This window comes from Phyllobates terribilis, unplaced genomic scaffold (genome assembly GCF_046119375.1).
Source record: "Phyllobates terribilis strain yellow unplaced genomic scaffold, ASM4611937v1 Scaffold_1__5_contigs__length_1240528914, whole genome shotgun sequence".
Taxonomy (NCBI): Eukaryota; Metazoa; Chordata; class Amphibia; order Anura; family Dendrobatidae; genus Phyllobates; species Phyllobates terribilis.
This window is the reverse complement of record NW_027362761.1, coordinates 958,837,912-958,855,018: the sequence shown is the minus strand read 5'-3', so window position 1 is coordinate 958,855,018 and position 17,107 is coordinate 958,837,912. Positions and strand designations below refer to the sequence as shown.

Here is a 17,107-nt window from a genome sequence, read left to right as displayed (position 1 = left end):
TCTTTCATGAGTTATTTACAAGTTTCACCCGGCAGTCATGACAACCCATCGGCGAACCGCAATCACGTCATGGGCATGCCAATAATGACGCGCGCACGTCGGTTCTGGCTAAATGACGCTGTCAGAGATTGAAGCTATAACTATAACAAGTTAACAATAGCAGGCGGAGCACTGCTCCACCCACGATTATTAGGGGCAGGTTCTTTCTGTAATACACAGCCATCACCTGCTGGGTATGGGGCGGGCTTGCTATGTGACTCTGCTCCATGCACATGCTTCCAACATGCGCCGTGCATGTACGGCGGATGTTGTGAAGTGGTTAAGGATCTCTAAAGGCCCAGAAACAGACTTGCTTTTCACTTTGCTTTTGCTTGTCCCCTTTCAAACCTTTCAAATAATCTTCATCTACGTCTGCAGTTTGTTATAAAATAATCATCCTCCAGGGTCCAGTGCTGAGTCTTTGACGCTGCTCCCGTGTCCAGTATTCACTGCAGTGTTGACGGCAAGTCAACAGCATGGCCTCTAGTCAGTAAGGTCAGTGGCTTTGCCCATGTAGACTGAATGTTCCCCCTCAGAGCTGAGCTCACTGATTGGCTGCAGTGCTGTCGATGTAATGTTAGTGCTACAGCCAACACCAGACACCAGGAGCAGAACCACAGGCTAAGTGCTGGACCCAGGTAGGGTGAGTAAGCAGCAGTTTGTTATGTTTTAACAAAACCACAGCCGGAGAGAAAGATTTTCTGAAAGGAACAACCCATTTAAGTCAATAGTGCTGAGTTGCAGTACCAGAAATTGCTGAAGACTAGACTGGCACTGATTCTGGGAGAAAAAAAAGTATTATTTTTTTAAACCTTATTCAGCATTTCATGACTTTGATACCAACATTCTGCTTGTAAGATTTAAATACTTACAGCTAAGTTTCCCCACAGAATACCAGTCATTTCCAGTGGGATACCATGTAATCAGCTTGTTTTCAAAAGATCCTTATAACATGCAAGGAATGTCAAAAAAAGAAAACCTACATTAATAAGTTCAGTTTTCTCGATTAAGTATTTCTTTTACCTGTCATAATTCAATGGAACTAAGACAAAGAGATTAAAAGTCGTTTTACACTCATAAATTTTAGTTAAAAAAAAGCTGTTCTCTGGTGATACAGGTAATGTATAGTTTGGATAAAGTAAGCAGGAACTATATGGTACAGGTGAGAAATTCCAAAAAACTTTTAATGTATCAGTCCAGTGATCTGGCTTATTTGAATCTCCATGGGTTCTCTTTATGTTAATGTGCTGGTGTGAGCATGGGATCTCTTCAGGTCATTACAAGAGAAACTACTAAGTTGTCTGGAAATACATTTCTTTGTTCTGCCAGCAACAGATCATTAATGGTGCTTTCATAGAATCATAGAATGTTAGAGTTGAAAGGGACCTCCAGGGTCATCGTGTCCAACCCCCTGCTCAATGCAGGATTCACTAAACCATCTCAGACAGATGTCTGTCCAGCCTCTATTTGAAGACGTCCATTGAAGGAGAACTCACCACCTCTCGTGGCAGCCTGTTCCACTCATTGATCACCCTCCCTCTCAAAAAGTTTTTTCTAATATATAATCTGTATCTTCTCCCTTTCAGTTTCATTCCATTGCTTCTCATGTTTCCATGTGCAAATGAGAATAAGACTGATTCCTCTACAGTGTGATATCCCTTCACATATTTGTAGACAACTATTAAGTCTCTTCTTAGCATTCTTTTCGCAAGCTAAACATTCCCAGATCCTTTAACCATTCCTCGTAGGACAGAGTTTGCAGTCCGCTCACCATCCTGATCGCTCTTCTCTAAACTTGCTCCAGTTTTTTTATGTCTTTTTTTAAAATGTGGTGGCCAGAACTGGACACAGTATTCCAGATGCGGTCTGACGTAGGAGGAGTTGAAGAGGATAATTACTTCATGTGATCTAGACTCTATGCTTCTCTTAATACATACCAGAACTGTGTTTGCCTTTTTTGCTGCTGCATCACACTGTTGACTTATGTGCAGTCTGTGATCTATTAGTATATCCAAGTCTTTTTCCCATGTGCTGTTGCTTAGTTCTATTCCTTCCATTCCGTAGATGTCATTTTCATTTTTCTTGACCAGATGCAGAATCTTGTATTTCTCCCTTTTAAATATAAACTGGAAAACAATGGCTTCCGCCATAGGATGAACATGGAAATAAGAAGGCCTAGAAGATATTGGGAATTCTATATGAACATTGCTATAATATTAAAGTGTAGAACAGGGTTATATATATATATATATATATATATATATATATATATATATATATATATATATATATATATATATATATATATATATATATATATATATATATATACAGTTTTATGAAAAAGTTTGGGCACCCCTATTAATCTTAAGCTTAATGTTTTATAAAAATTGGTGTGTTTGCAACAGCTATTTCAGTTTCATATATGTAATAACTGTTGGACACAGTAATGTTTCTGCCTTGAAATGAGGTTTATTGTACTAACAGAAAATGTGCAATCTGCATTCAAACAAAATTTGACAGGTGCATAAGTATGGGCACCTCACCAGAAAAGTGACATTAATATTTAGTAGATCCTCCTTTTGCAAAAATAACAGCCTCTAGTCGCTTCCTGTAGCTTTTAATGATTTCCTGGATCCTGGATGAAGGTATTTTTGACCATTCCTCTTTACAAAAAATTCCAGTTCAGTTAAGTTTGATGGTCGCCGAGCATGGACAGCCCTCTTCAAATGATCCCACAGATGTTCAATGATATTCAGGTCTGGGGACTGGGATGGCCATTCCAGAACATTGTAATTGTTCCTCTGCATGAATGCCTGAGTAGATTTGGAGCGGTGTTTTGGATCATTGTCTTGCTGAAAGATCCATCCCCTGCGTAACTTCAACTTTGTCACTGATTCTTGAACATTATTGTCAAGAATCTGATGATACTGAGTGGAATCCATGCGTCCCTCAACTTTAACAAGATTCCCGGTGCCGGCATTGGCCACACAGCCCCAAAGCATGATGGAACCTCCACCAAATTTTACTGTGGGTAGCAAGTGTTTTTCTTGGAATGCTGTGTTTTTTTGCCGCCATGCATATCGCCTTTTTGTATGACCAAACAACTCAATCTTGGTTTCATCAGTCCACAGGACCTTCTTCCAAGAAGAAATTGGCTTCTCCAAATGTGCTTTTGCATATCTCAGCCGACTCTGTTTGTGGCGTGCTTGCAGAAACGGCTTCTTTCGCATCACTCTCCCATACAGCTTCTCCTTGTGCAAAGTGCGTTGTATAGTTGACCGATGCACAGTGACACCATCTGCAGCAAGTTGATGCTGCAGCTCTCTGGAGGTGGTCTGAGGATTGTCCTTGACTGATCTCACCATTCTTCTTCTCTGCCTTTCTGTTGTTTTTCTTGGCCTGCCACTTCTGGCCTTAACAAGAACTGTCCCTGTGTTCTTCCATTTCCTTACTATGTTCCTCACAGTGGAAACTGACAGGTTAAATCGCTGAGACAGCTTTTAGTATCCTTCCCCTGAACAACTATGTTGAATAATCTTTGTTTTCAGATCATTTGACAGTTGTTTTGAGGAGCCCATGATGCCACTCTTCAGAGGAGATTCAAACAGGAGAACAACTTGCAAGTGGCCACTTTAAGAAGCTTTTCTCATGATTGCATACACCTGGCTATGAAGTTCAAAGCTCCATGAGGTTACAAAACCCAAAAAAGTGCTTTAGTAAGTCAGTAAAAAGTAGGTAGGAGTATTTAAAACAAGAAAATGATAAGGGTGCCCATACTTATGCACCTGTCACATTTTGTTTGAATGCAGATTGCACATTTTCTGTTAGTACAATAAACCTCATTTCAAGGCAGAAACATTACTGTGTCCAACAGTTATTACATATATCAAACTGAAATAGCTGTTGCAAAAACACCAATTTTTATAAAACATTAAGCTTAAGATTAATAGGGGTGCCCAAACTTTTTCATATGACTGTGTGTGTGTATATATATATATATATATATATATATATATATATATATATATATATACAATTGTATGAGTGTCTGTTTTTTGTCTATTTTTTCCAGAAATGCCCAGTTTTGACTGCTATTTTTAAATGGTATCAGATAAATTCACTTTAAATATGGACTTAGAGAATATTTTATTTTTTAAAAACTTTTATTAGGTTTTACATTTTTATTTTTTTTGATGAGTGGGTGCACACGGCTTCAGATTACTGACTGAATTGAACATCTCGTGGTGCCCTGTAAGGAAATCTCTGCCCCTTACTTTACTCTGCCAGAAGAGAAAGAATAGGTGGGTTGTCTGCACTGCTTTTGGAGATCCGAAAGAATGGTCCAGGATACAAAGTAGACTTGATGTGGTTTTATTATCAACGAGTTTCAAAGTCTTCAGACTTCTTCATCAGGATATAGCCACATACAAAAACGTATCAAGTTAAACAAACAAAAAAAGTCTTAAGACTTTGAAACGTGTTGATAATAAAACCGCATCAAGTCTACTTTGTATCCTGGACCATTCTTTCAGAACTCCATCAGCAGCACAGATGACCCGCCTATTCTTTCTCTTCTGGCATTTCAATGTTTTCTTAAGCCGTGGGACTGCAGCAGCTGACAAAAATTAAGCTTTATCTTTGTTATGTGATACACAACTTTACCAGGTGAGCAATTCCCTGCACCTTCTTGTCCTTTATTATCGGACAGAAACCGATTTTGTTTTTTGCTCCTCATAATTTTCCTACTTATTTTACACTGCCATCAATGACAAAGGAGCTCTCTACCATGTCATACTGTGTTGATCAACTCCCTGATGTAGCTAGTTGGTGGAATCGGTGTACAATCTTTAGTGACAGCAATTTAAGGATTTCTAAAAGCCCAGAAACAGACTTGCTCTTCACTTTGCTTTTGTTTGTCCCCTTTCAGAAAATCTTCCCCCCTGATTCCAATTGTGTAGCATATTAATGACCACTAATAGATTAACCAAAAACCCGTGAGCCAAGAGAACATATCGTTGTAAGATAAGCATCATGATTCCAATAGGCACAATCAATTTGGAGAAAATCAAAGACTAGTAAAGCAAATGGCTACAATGAAAGTCACTCCCAAGTCATGGCTAGCCAAAATGTTAAGTACTAAAGATCTCCACTTATGTATAACATAGATAAATCAGAAACCTATTGCTAGGCATAATAAAGTGCAAAAATAATGTGCTTACCTATAGGTAGTGTGCCCTGTGCAGTCCTCACAACCCCAGCATATATATGACATATTAATGTGCTTAAGTCTGTAAATATATATATATTTTTCTTTACAAAAAGATGCCCAAAACTAACATACATGCTAAGAGTATCCACTGGGCTGCGTTAATCCAACAGAGACTAAATGAATGTCCTTTTGTCCTCTCTTAGGCTAGTATCCATCAGTATACTGCCGAGAAAAAAGTTCTGCTTAGCCTAGTATATTACTCTATTTAATACAGTAAAAGTATACCATGTTTTTTACCATGCGACCCTGTGGGTGATGCCTTCAATTGTATGCCATTTAATTGCGGACATTTAAAGGGGTTCTCCAAGAAGTCTGAAAAATTTTAAAAATTTTAAAATGTGTTTTATATGCATAAGTACAGTTGCTCTGACATGAATTTATATGAATAAAAAATATTGCTGCCATTCTCTTTGTGTACATCCTTCTTCTGCTTGTTAAGGGCGTTTCTTTCTGTCATAAATTAATGTTCCATATCAGTCTGTGTGCACGCTTCTGCGCATCAATGTGCAGGAATTGTGTTCCTTGCACCTTTTCCTACTACTTTTTCATAGTCATTATATCTCTCGGAGCAGCAGTCTAGCACTAAGCTTTGAGGCTAGTGCATTTATATGCTCTCTGCTGCAGCCCTTCTCCAGATGTGCCCCAGTGCAGGAGGTGGGAGCAAGGTCTAGATCACTGCTGTGCTCCCTGCTGAAGTTCTTCTACAGCTGCTCACCAAAGACTGGATGAGATGGGAAGGAGGACCAGTATACTTCTGTTCTCCCAGCTCCAGCCCAATTTCAGCAGTGCCACAGAAGCTAAAGGCAACAGGAACAAGAATCACACATCTGCGATCCAAGTTCTTCTGCACCACAAAAGCGAGCTTCACTGTCAACCGTATATATTAACCTTATGATTGTCATTACGTATACTAGACAGTACTGTTCAGGCAGAAAACCATATGGGTGATATTTGGAACATCACCACATTGACGTCACAGCCCACATAATCAGCATACAAAAATAGATAGGAGCATAATTTTTACTGTAAGTACATTAAAAGTCTGTTTAAAGTGCTGAAAAGCTTAGGGACAGTTAAATATATCTTGGGCAACCCCTTTAAACTATTTGTCTAGAGAATTTCCCATCATATATGTTAAAGTGCTTTTCCACAACAATGATATTGATGACCTTTCCTACTCCGGATATGTCATCACTACCAGATTGGTGGCCATCCGACAGACGGCACCAGGGGCGGACATATTGGTGCAGCCTGTGCAGCTGCACAGGGGCTTAAGAGCTAAAGGAGACCCAATTTCACCTCTGAAACAGGTGGGATTTTGCATTATGATGAGCTATTGGACTGCCCAAATATTGTTCTTGCACAGGTGCCCTCTCCTGTGAGTGTCCACCAGTGCACGGCACCCCCACCAATCAGTTGTTACAAGTCCTGAAAGTGGCTGGAAAGCAAACAGTATTTTGAGCTGACTACCACACTTCTGGAGTCTGTTTGGTGGCCACTCCTGGCTACTACAGCTCAGCACTTATTCAAATAATTCAAAGAAGCATTGGGTTCAGTTATTGCACATTGTGCTACTCTAACCATCGTATATGGCAGAAGTTTGCTAATAAAGGAAAATCCTGAAACTTAGGCTTGTGTGTCACATTTGTTTAGGATGCCAACCTCCTCAGTCAGGTAGTGATTTTGATAGGGATAACCAGTGATTATCATACTCCCCTTATACACTTTTTTATATCTATATACCTGACCTCATACATCGCCCCCAATCTTTACAGTATTTGCAACACAGTCCTCGCTGATATATTTTTTGTGGTTTTTTTTATTATTACTTTAACTATTATTATATTATATATTAGTATTATATGAAATATTTCATTTTTAAGGGTTGGAGATTTTATAAGAATAAATAATAAACAGATTTATTTTTAGATAAATAATAAAATAAACAATAAAACAATATTAAGGTCTTACAACTCTTTTAATAGTCCACTTTAATAACCCTATACCCCAGATTAATACTGTTAGCTGTTGCTTCAAATTAATTTTTGTGTATGTACATACTTCGAAAATAGCATTTTAGGATTTCATACATTGCCTTTTTTTTCATGGGGTGAATAAGATAAAAAAAGTCAAGGTTTTACAGCTGTGTTTAGTAATTGAATTTATGGACCGTAAGTGCCACAACAATACTGCTGCCTATTGATACAAATAAGTTTCCTTTTGTGTAGCTACTTAGTAACGTATTTTAGGGTTATGTGCATTACATTATTTGGCAAGGGGAAAAGGATAACTGTAAAAACCCGGTAACCATCCATTTTCACCTTGGACATTAATAAAGCTGTGTTTACACTAAAGAGCTCAAAAGGGGCTCAACACAGTCCTAGGAAACCTTAGCGTTGAGGGCAGTTAGAGGCTTTGCAGTACTGACATGCACAACAAAGCAAATTTTTTGGGGGGAAAATTCAACAAATCTAAATTTCAAAAGATTCGATCATCTCTAAATGTAAATATTGATTTATTTGTAATGTATTTATGAAACATACTTATGATTGTGCAAACCTGATAGAAAGGACATCTTTACTCTGTAATACAAAGATTATGTATTAGGTTGCTTAATAAGTGCACAGAATAATGTGACCATAAATTGGTTGGAAAGTTAAGTAGTCTGTGAATCATTAATCTAATTCTGGGCCACATATGATTCACAAACTCTGATCTCCTTTATTTACTTCTTTACTAAGTGATAACCTTTATGAGCTTTTCTAGTAAATTATTAATGTTCCAACGGTATATTATATGAAGATTAATGATACATTCTACCCATTTCTTTTGTGAAATGAAATCATCTTGAAAAGCAGAATTCCCTTAATCCAGCAGAGGAGAAATGTCTGATTATCCTGCAGTGACCAGGTGGAGTCACCACAGCCTCAGACAAACATGTCCTGGAGCATTTGAGAGAGCGCCAGTGTCTGGGACCTCCGCTTATGTTGTTTAGAAGAAGTTGTGTCATCCCTCGTCTCCAAGTGCTGTTCATAGAAGAGCTGGCTAATGATAAATGTGCAAGACGATGCTCAATTACACCGCATGCATTCTGCACCGCTAAGTGCAAAACATTTGGGACCCGGCTTCAATGAAATGCACAATAACGTGAAATGTAATGCAGGCGCTAATTACAGAACGCGCTGTAATTATGAGGCTATTTAATTATTTGTTTTCTTCTTTGTGCAGTTATCGGAATTCATTCAAGCAAAGCATCTGCATAGAAATGCTGCGCCAAGGCTATCACAAGTCTTTCTCTGAACTCTTTACTCTGATTCACAAGTGGAATGCCTTAAGGGACGCTGGAGGGCCTGGGTCAGCCATATGGCAGGAAAATCCCTTGGAGGAGCAGCACGAGAAACTGGATCAACTTCAACATTTCCTGACCAGGGCTGAGGCAGCCCAGCGATCAGGTAAGAGGGGGAATTCTGGGTAACAGAGCAGCAGGAGCTGAAGCATCGAGAGCCCGAGGCGAGGATTCTAAATTGTTTCATCTTTGAGTTTGAGACATTACTACAATTTAGCACATATCAGCTTTACTCTTATCAGCCGTGTAGCAAGATAAGTAGTAGATCATAAAGTATAGTTAAAAAGGAAAGACTGGCATCAAACTGTGCCTCTCTAATCCTTTAAAAAGAGAACCAGGCAGAGAGAGGGGTGCATGGATTTTAACATCTCTTAGGGGAATATTGTTGTTTTATATGCACGAGAGGTCTGCAGGGAAGCTTATGTATGCATAGCATTCAGCCAGTGTCATTTTTTTTGTTCTGGCAACACTGCAGCATTGAGCAGTATCGCAGTGCCATCATGTACTTCCAGTATATATATACCGAGCAAAAGTAATGAAAAAAAATCCAGATAAGGCAATAAGCAGCTCTGCCAAATGAAATGCTATTCTTACCTAATATTCTGATTTTTCCTCCGGATTGAATATTTAAAATGGGTATTTATTGTGTGCGAAATGGTGTACTATACACACAGGCTTTACTCCTGATCACCATTTCTACTGTAGGTCTTTAGTTTCATTTTCACATTGATCTCATCAGTGCGGATACTTACAATCTATCAATGAAATTGCATTCATTATTTTGTTCTGTAGATGTGCATATTTTGAAATTTAGGTTCCTGTTCTACAACACTAAGCCCTTTTCCAATTATGAGATATAGACATTCAAGTCAGAATCTGCCTGAAAAAGACGTCATGTGCGGTGTTTTTTTTTTACCATTTTGCCACACCTGGAATGTTTTTCCTGTTTTCAGTACATTATATGGTAAAATGAATCGTGTCATTCTAAGCAATAACTAGCCCGAAATGAACAATCCCTAATATGCCTACAGTACAGAGCAAAAGTTTGGACACACCTTCTCATTTAAAGATTTTTCTGTATTTTCATGACTTTGAAAATTGTACATTCACACTGAAGGCATCAAAACTATGAATTAACACATGTGGAATTATATACTTAACAAAAAAGTGTGAAACAACTGAAAATATGTCTTATATTCTAGGTTCTTCAAAGTAGCCACTTTCTGCTTTGATGACTGCTTTGCACACTGTTGGCATTCTCTGGATGAGCTTCAAGAGGTAGTCACCGGAAATGGTTTTCACTTCACAGGTGTGCCCTGTCAGGTTTAGTAAGTGGGATTTCTTGCCTAATAAATGGGGTTGGGCCCATCAGTTGTGTTGTGCAGAAGTCTGGTGGATACACAGCTGATAGTCCTACTGAATAGACTGTTAGAATTTGTATTATGGCAAGAAAAAGCAGCTAAGTAAAGAAAAACGAGTGGCCATCATTACTTTAAGAAATAAAGGTCAGTCAATCCGAAAAATTGGGCAAACTTTGAATGTGTCCCCAAGTGCAGTTGCAAAAACCATCAAGCGCTACAAAGAAACTGGCTCACATGAGGGCCGCCCCAGGAAAGGAAGACCAAGAGTCACCTCTGCTTCTGAGGATAAGTTTATCCGAGTCACCAGCCTCAGAAATCACAGTTTAACAGCAGCTCAGATTAGAGACCAGGTCAATGCCACACAGAGTTCTAGCAGCAGACACATCTCTACAACAACTGTTAAGAGGAGACTTTGTGCAGCAGGCCTTCATGGTAAAATAGCTGCTAGGAAACCACTGCTAAGGACAGGCAGCAAGCGGAAGAGACTTGTTTGGGCTAAAGAATACAAGGAATGGACATTAGACCAGTGGAAATCTGTGCTTTGGTCTGATGAGTCCAAATTTGAGGTCTTTGGTTCCAACCACCGTGTCTTTGTGCGACGCAGAAAAGGTGAACGGATGGACTCTACATGCCTGGTTCCCACCGTGAAGCATGGAGGAGGAGGTGTGATGGTGTGGGGGTGCTTTGCTGGTGACACTGTTGGGGATTTATTCAAAATTGAAGGCATACTGAACCAGCATGGCTACCACAGCATCTTGCAGCAGCATGCTATTCCATCCGGTTTGCGTTTAGTTGGACCATCATTTATTTTTCAACAGGACAATGACCCCAAACACACCTCCAGGCTGTGTAAGGGTATTTGACCAAGAAGGAGAGTGATGGGGTGCTACGCCAGATGACCTCGCCTCCACAGTCACCAGACCTGAACCCAATCGAGATGGTTTGGGGTGAGCTGGACCGCAGAGTGAAGGCAAAAGGGCCAACAACTGCTAAGCATCTCTGGGAACTCCTTCAAGATTGTTGGAAGACCATTTCCTGTGACTACCTCTTGAAGCTCATCAAGAGAATGCCAAGAGTGTGCAAAGCAGTCATCAAAGCAAAAGGTGGCTACTTTGAAGAACCTAGAATATAAGACATATTTTCAGTTGTTTCACACTTTTTTGTTAAGTATATAATTCCACATGTGTTAATTCATAGTTTTGATGCCTTCAGTGTGAATGTACAATTTACATAGTCATGAAAATACAGAAAAATCTTTAAATGAGAAGGTGTGTCCAACTTTTGGTCTGTACTGTATGTCGACGGGAAAAAAGTGACGATTCTTGGATGATGGGGAAGAGAAAATTAAAGTGCAAAAACAGAAATTGGGCAAGGTGTGACTGCAGACGTGTGAATCCTCACAGTGCACGCTGCCGGGATTCTCAGGTGTTGGTGGAAGACCGCTTTAATTTTATTTATGGCTTAGGTCCAACCACTGAGACACCCACAGTATCTAGAAAGGTGATCTTGAACCTGGGTTGTTGTTCCAGGATTGAATGAAGTAGCATAGTGACACATTAACACTTCTACTCCATTCATTGTTTATGAGACTGATGTACAGTAGATACCTGAGCGCTATACTCAGAAATGATTGATTGGCAGCCTGTCAGTCACTGAAAGAGGGGATGATGGAGTGATCTCCTCAGGAATACTCCAAACTCATAAACTGTATGTCCAGTGTATTCTAGCACCCAAACAGCACAATATTATTTTGTCCCATTTTGCAAATGCATGTTTAGAACTGTAGCGGCCTTACATAGAACGGCATATTAATCTGACAGATCTACTCAAAAGTATCCTGCTTGTTGCATTTCCAGCTGGACCTGCTACTGCAATGTTTGCTTCTGTCACCAGGTGATGCCGTATTCATTCTGTGGGCAGCATTGGTGATGGAGGATAAGTCAGGACACGAAGCTCTGGGCAGCACAGACTCTGTCCAGCCGCAAAGGCTAGTGTGGCTGGAACCCATAGATCTGTCCAGCCTAACAGTATGGGTGTGTGCTGTCCAGCAGGAGTAATCTGCTCCATGCTGCCGTGGTCAATGGGACAGAGCCACACCTTACTGGTTCAGTCATGTTTTTCATTTCTTTTTCAGTCCGTTTGATTCTTGTTTTTGACCTCAGCCTGTATTTTGACTATCCTTCAATCTGACAAGTCTATTCCTGTCTCTCCCCTCCTGGTTCTGACCCAGTGACCTAATCATTCCTGCCAGCCCACTCCATCGACCAGTGGCTTCTCTGAGGACTCTACTCAAGGCCTCTGTAAGTCCAGATCTCTGTAAGGGATTAAATGGTATAGGCGAGGGCTCCTTTCGGACCTGGTAGCTAGAATAGCCAGTGCAAAACCTGACAGTGGAAGCCCTATTTAGAGCTGGCAGACGACCTCAAACAGATCCTCATTACATTGCGCATCTAAGTCTTGAAATTGTGATCTCTCATATACCAAAACCCACTTATAAGTAAAGAGATTTTCCCACTATATACATTACATTTGTCACTTATCCAGTCTGTCCAAGACGTTGGTGTGGCAGTGCTGATGCTCGACTACTGCTCCATGCAAATGTAGTTTAACACAAAATGTTAAAAGAAACATCATTGTATAAGAGATGCTCATTTCTACTGAAACCACTTCACCGGTCTTCCCTTCTTTACCCCTACGACTTAATGAAATGTTATCACAGTCCTGCCCAATACTGCCCCTACCTGAACCCACTCCACCGGCCTTCCCTTCGTTACCCCTACGACATAATGAAATGTTATCACTGTCCTGCCCAATACTGCTCCTACCTGAACCCACTCCACCGACCTTCCCTTCTTTACCCCTATGACATAATGAAATGTTGTCACAGTCCTGCCCAATACTGCTCCTACCTGAACCCACTCCACCGGCCTTCCCTTCGTTACCCCTACGACATAATGAAATGTTATCACTGTCCTGCCCAATACTGCTCCTACCTGAACCCACTCCACCAGCCTTCCCTTCGCTACCCCTACGACATAATGAAATGTTGTCACAGTCCTGCCCAATACTGCTCCTACCTGAACCCACTCCACCGGCCTTCCCTTCGTTACCCCTACGACATAATGAAATGTTATCACTGTCCCGCCCAATACTGCTCCTACCTGAACCCACTCCACCAGCCTTCCCTTCGTTACCCCTACGACTTAATGAAATGTTGTCACTGTCCTACCCAATACTGCTCCTACCTGAACCCACTCCACCGGCCTTCCCTTTGTTACCCCTACGACATAATGAAATGTTATCACTGTCCTACCCAATACTGCTCCTACCTGAACCACTCCACCGGCCTTCCCTTCTTTACCCCTACGACATAATGAAATGTTGTCACAGTCCTGCCCAATACTGCTCCTACCTGAACCACTCCACCGGCCTTCCCTTCTTTACCCCTACGACATAATGAAATGTTGTCACAGTCCTGCCCAATACTGCTCCTACCTGAACCCACTCCACCGGCCTTCCCTTCGTTACCCCTACGACATAATGAAATGTTATCACTGTCCTGCCCAATACTGCTCCTACCTGAACCCACTCCACCAGCCTTCCCTTCGCTACCCCTACGACATAATGAAATGTTGTCACAGTCCTGCCCAATACTGCTCCTACCTGAACCCACTCCACCGGCCTTCCCTTCGTTACCCCTACGACATAATGAAATGTTGTCACAGTCCTGCCCAATACTGCTCCTACCTGAACCCACTCCACCGGCCTTCCCTTCGTTACCCCTACGACATAATGAAATGTTATCACTGTCCCGCCCAATACTGCTCCTACCTGAACCCACTCCACCAGCCTTCCCTTCGTTACCCCTACGACTTAATGAAATGTTGTCACTGTCCTACCCAATACTGCTCCTACCTGAACCCACTCCACCGGCCTTCCCTTTGTTACCCCTACGACATAATGAAATGTTATCACTGTCCTACCCAATACTGCTCCTACCTGAACCACTCCACCGGCCTTCCCTTCTTTACCCCTACGACATAATGAAATGTTGTCACAGTCCTGCCCAATACTGCTCCTACCTGAACCACTCCACCGGCCTTCCCTTCTTTACCCCTACGACATAATGAAATGTTGTCACAGTTCTGCTCAGATGAAAATCACTGCACTGACTTGTGCTTAGCTACCGCATGTTTGTAATATGTTATCACAGGATGCTGACGTATCACAGAATCACAGGGTTAAACATGAGGATGAGCGCCAGAATGGATGGCAGCATCGGGAAATCGGTGCCTCTTTTACATTTCTTTTTTTTATTACCGATTTTGACTTCTATGTGACTGTAAATCCATTGAGCTTAATATTGTCAGTCTTCTTAAGGAGCTAAATTTTGTAGGACCCACAGATAGGTGCATTTGGCTACCATCACAGATGACGAAAACAGCAGCTACAAGACAAAGGGATAAAAGCTTGTGAGCCGTATAAATCAATTGATAGGAAACCAGTGTGGGTGGACAGGAGTCTGGTGCCACACTGGGTCATAGCCACATGTCTAGAAATGACTGCTAGCATGTGCTAGATGTTCACATTGTATATAGGGGGGTCGTGTGGGGTAATTTCATTACCCATATTCAGTGCTGGAGGACATGCTTTGTGGCACTAAATGGGTTATGTAAAATGAATAGATTGAGAAACAGTTGGTCATCTTATTGATTTATCTCGCTTGTCACAGCTGCACACCAGACTAACTGTCTGGTCACATTACTAGTATACAAATGGATTTATCATATCATATATCCCATAGTATAACACAATGACATTATTTTTCTTTTGAGCATGTTATATCCGATGTATTTTTCAAACAAATAGTTAAGAAATGTAATATTGGGTTTGGATAGAAGTAACTAAATAGATACCTACTGACTTCTGTCCGTGCTCCAGAACTGACACAACTCGAAACATCTGTTTCTTAAACTGAGTTTATTCTATTTGGTTGGTAGATACGTCCCAGGAATTAAATTAAATAATTAACCTTTGGTGCTCGTCATGTCATCGCACGCTTTAAGTTGTGGCACTTATATTAAGAAGATAAAATCATTATCATATCTTATATTTGTCTGCAGGCTTCTTCTCCATAGCACTTTTCAAGACAGCAGTTCTCATAATGAATTTGTGAACCATCTTATTGCTAGGTTTACAAACAGGTGATTGGTTAATATTGAGATTGATGAAAAACAGATTGTAACATCGAGGACAATACGAAGGTATGAAAAAGACAACTATGAGCAAGAGCAGTAGACAAAAATACTTGTACAAGGCCTAAAGGAGACATTTGTGTTTGTAATTTAAAATGTGCCTATTTTTCAATATAAATAAGCAATTCCCAATCTTAGTTACATGAGGAAACCTCTAAACAAAATCCAACTTTATGTACTTGCCGACAAAGAATTTTGTAACTCTAAATTCGGCCTGAGATTTGTTGCTGGCTTTGCTTGCCTTTTAATGCCAAATAGTTTGAACAGACTCAATTTGGTTTGCTATCCCTGCTATGAAAGTGACAGCTGCTGTCTTTTGGCGAACCCCTAGCTAGCTTCAAAGAAACCTCTGAGTTCTAGGGAACCATGATTGGGAAACACTCACCTTAAACTTAAAGGGGTTTTCCCATTTCAGTAAACTCCTTTCTCCTGGCTGCAGTCTGTGTTAAAGATAAATAAATACAAAGCGAAGCGTCCTTTTCTCACCCTCCCCAGGTCCAGCATTGAGTCTCCGTCTCTGCTCACAGTGTCTTTTATTGATTGTAGCTCTGCAGCCAACAACGGAGCTCAACAGCTCTACCTGAGTTGACAGTATGAGCCGCTCAGAGCCACTGAGCTCAGTTATTTGCTGCTGCGCTGTCGGCGTCACATCAGCGTTGCAGACAGTAATAGACACTGGAGCAGCAGCGATTGCTCAGTGCTGGACTTGAGGAGGGTGAGTAAAGCGTAGTTTGATTTTTTTTTAAAACAAACTGCATGCGGGTGGACAGGTGTTTTCCATATCCGGAAAACCTCTTTAATAATACTTGTTTGTCACATCATACAAGCTTCTTTGGCCTTTCTCCAAATCATGCAGAATATGTTGGGTATTTTGCTATGATCCCTTTTTTCTATGCACTTTAAAAGTTAGAATTACCAAAAACGTAGAAGAGGAGGGGATGTGAATTGAGAGCAAAATTGTATCAACATGTTATTTGATGTAACAGATTCACTTATATGCACATATTACGGGTCATTAAAGGGCTTTGCCCACCAACATATCGCCTATGAACAGGTTAGGTAGTAAGTTTCTGATTGCAGTGGGTAGGTTTGGACTGGCCAACAGGAGAATCCTCCGGTGGTCCCCTGTGCAGGAGTGGGCTGCCACCCTCTTATATGAGCAGTACTTGGCACAGTATACTTTACTCACTATTTACAGACAAAGGCAGCAACGTATTCATTTAACGATCTATCCAATTCATTATTATAGAAATTTATGATTGAGGATAATATCACATTTGTATGTAGCTGAAAAGTGGGGCCCTGGAGTTGGTTACTGGTGGGCCCTTGGCACCCCAGTCCAAAACTGCCAGTGGGTCCAACTGCTAGAATGCCCATCAATACCTAGAACAGGGCACTAGAGTCCCCCATTTAAATGGAAGAATTTGATAAATTGTCACCATCACCACTATTCAATATCTGTGTAACTGATGGAGATAGCCAAGCACGGCTTTCGGGTATCTTCATCAGTCTATTAACCTTTATAGACATTGAATGGAGTCATGATACAAATGCTTGACCGTCACTCAATTTAAATGGGAATTTCAGAGCCTCTGTTCTAGGTATCACTTAGCAAACTAGCAGTTAGACCCTCAGCATTCAGAAACATGGGATTCCCAAGTCATTTTCTCGGGATTATGAGGGTCCCAGCAGTTGGACCCCCAACAATTAGCAATTTTTCAAATATTTTGTGGATAGGCAATAAGTTGTTATAGTGGGCGAACCCCTTTAACAGATGGTATCGATGGTGGGGTCTATAAGCTGGACTCTCTAATAGTATAGAAGTATGAGGCCT

General features: G+C 40.8%; 1 protein-coding gene across 3 annotated transcripts in view; it reads left to right on the top strand.

The window, feature by feature from the left end:
- The window catches only part of TTC29 (tetratricopeptide repeat domain 29), a 387,470-nt gene that overhangs the window by 65,141 nt on the left and 305,222 nt on the right, over positions 1-17,107 (top strand). The window contains exons 1-2 of one of the 3 annotated variants that reach the window (XM_073642502.1): positions 8,112-8,221; positions 8,540-8,763. In XM_073642502.1, the coding sequence (XP_073498603.1) occupies positions 8,196-8,221; positions 8,540-8,763 (250 nt within the window). In that variant the 5' untranslated portion in view covers positions 8,112-8,195. Of the gene's footprint in view, positions 1-8,111; positions 8,222-8,258; positions 8,466-8,539; positions 8,764-17,107 lie in introns of those variants that run through there. The other 2 variants (XM_073642503.1, XM_073642501.1) reach the window with 2 other exon arrangements.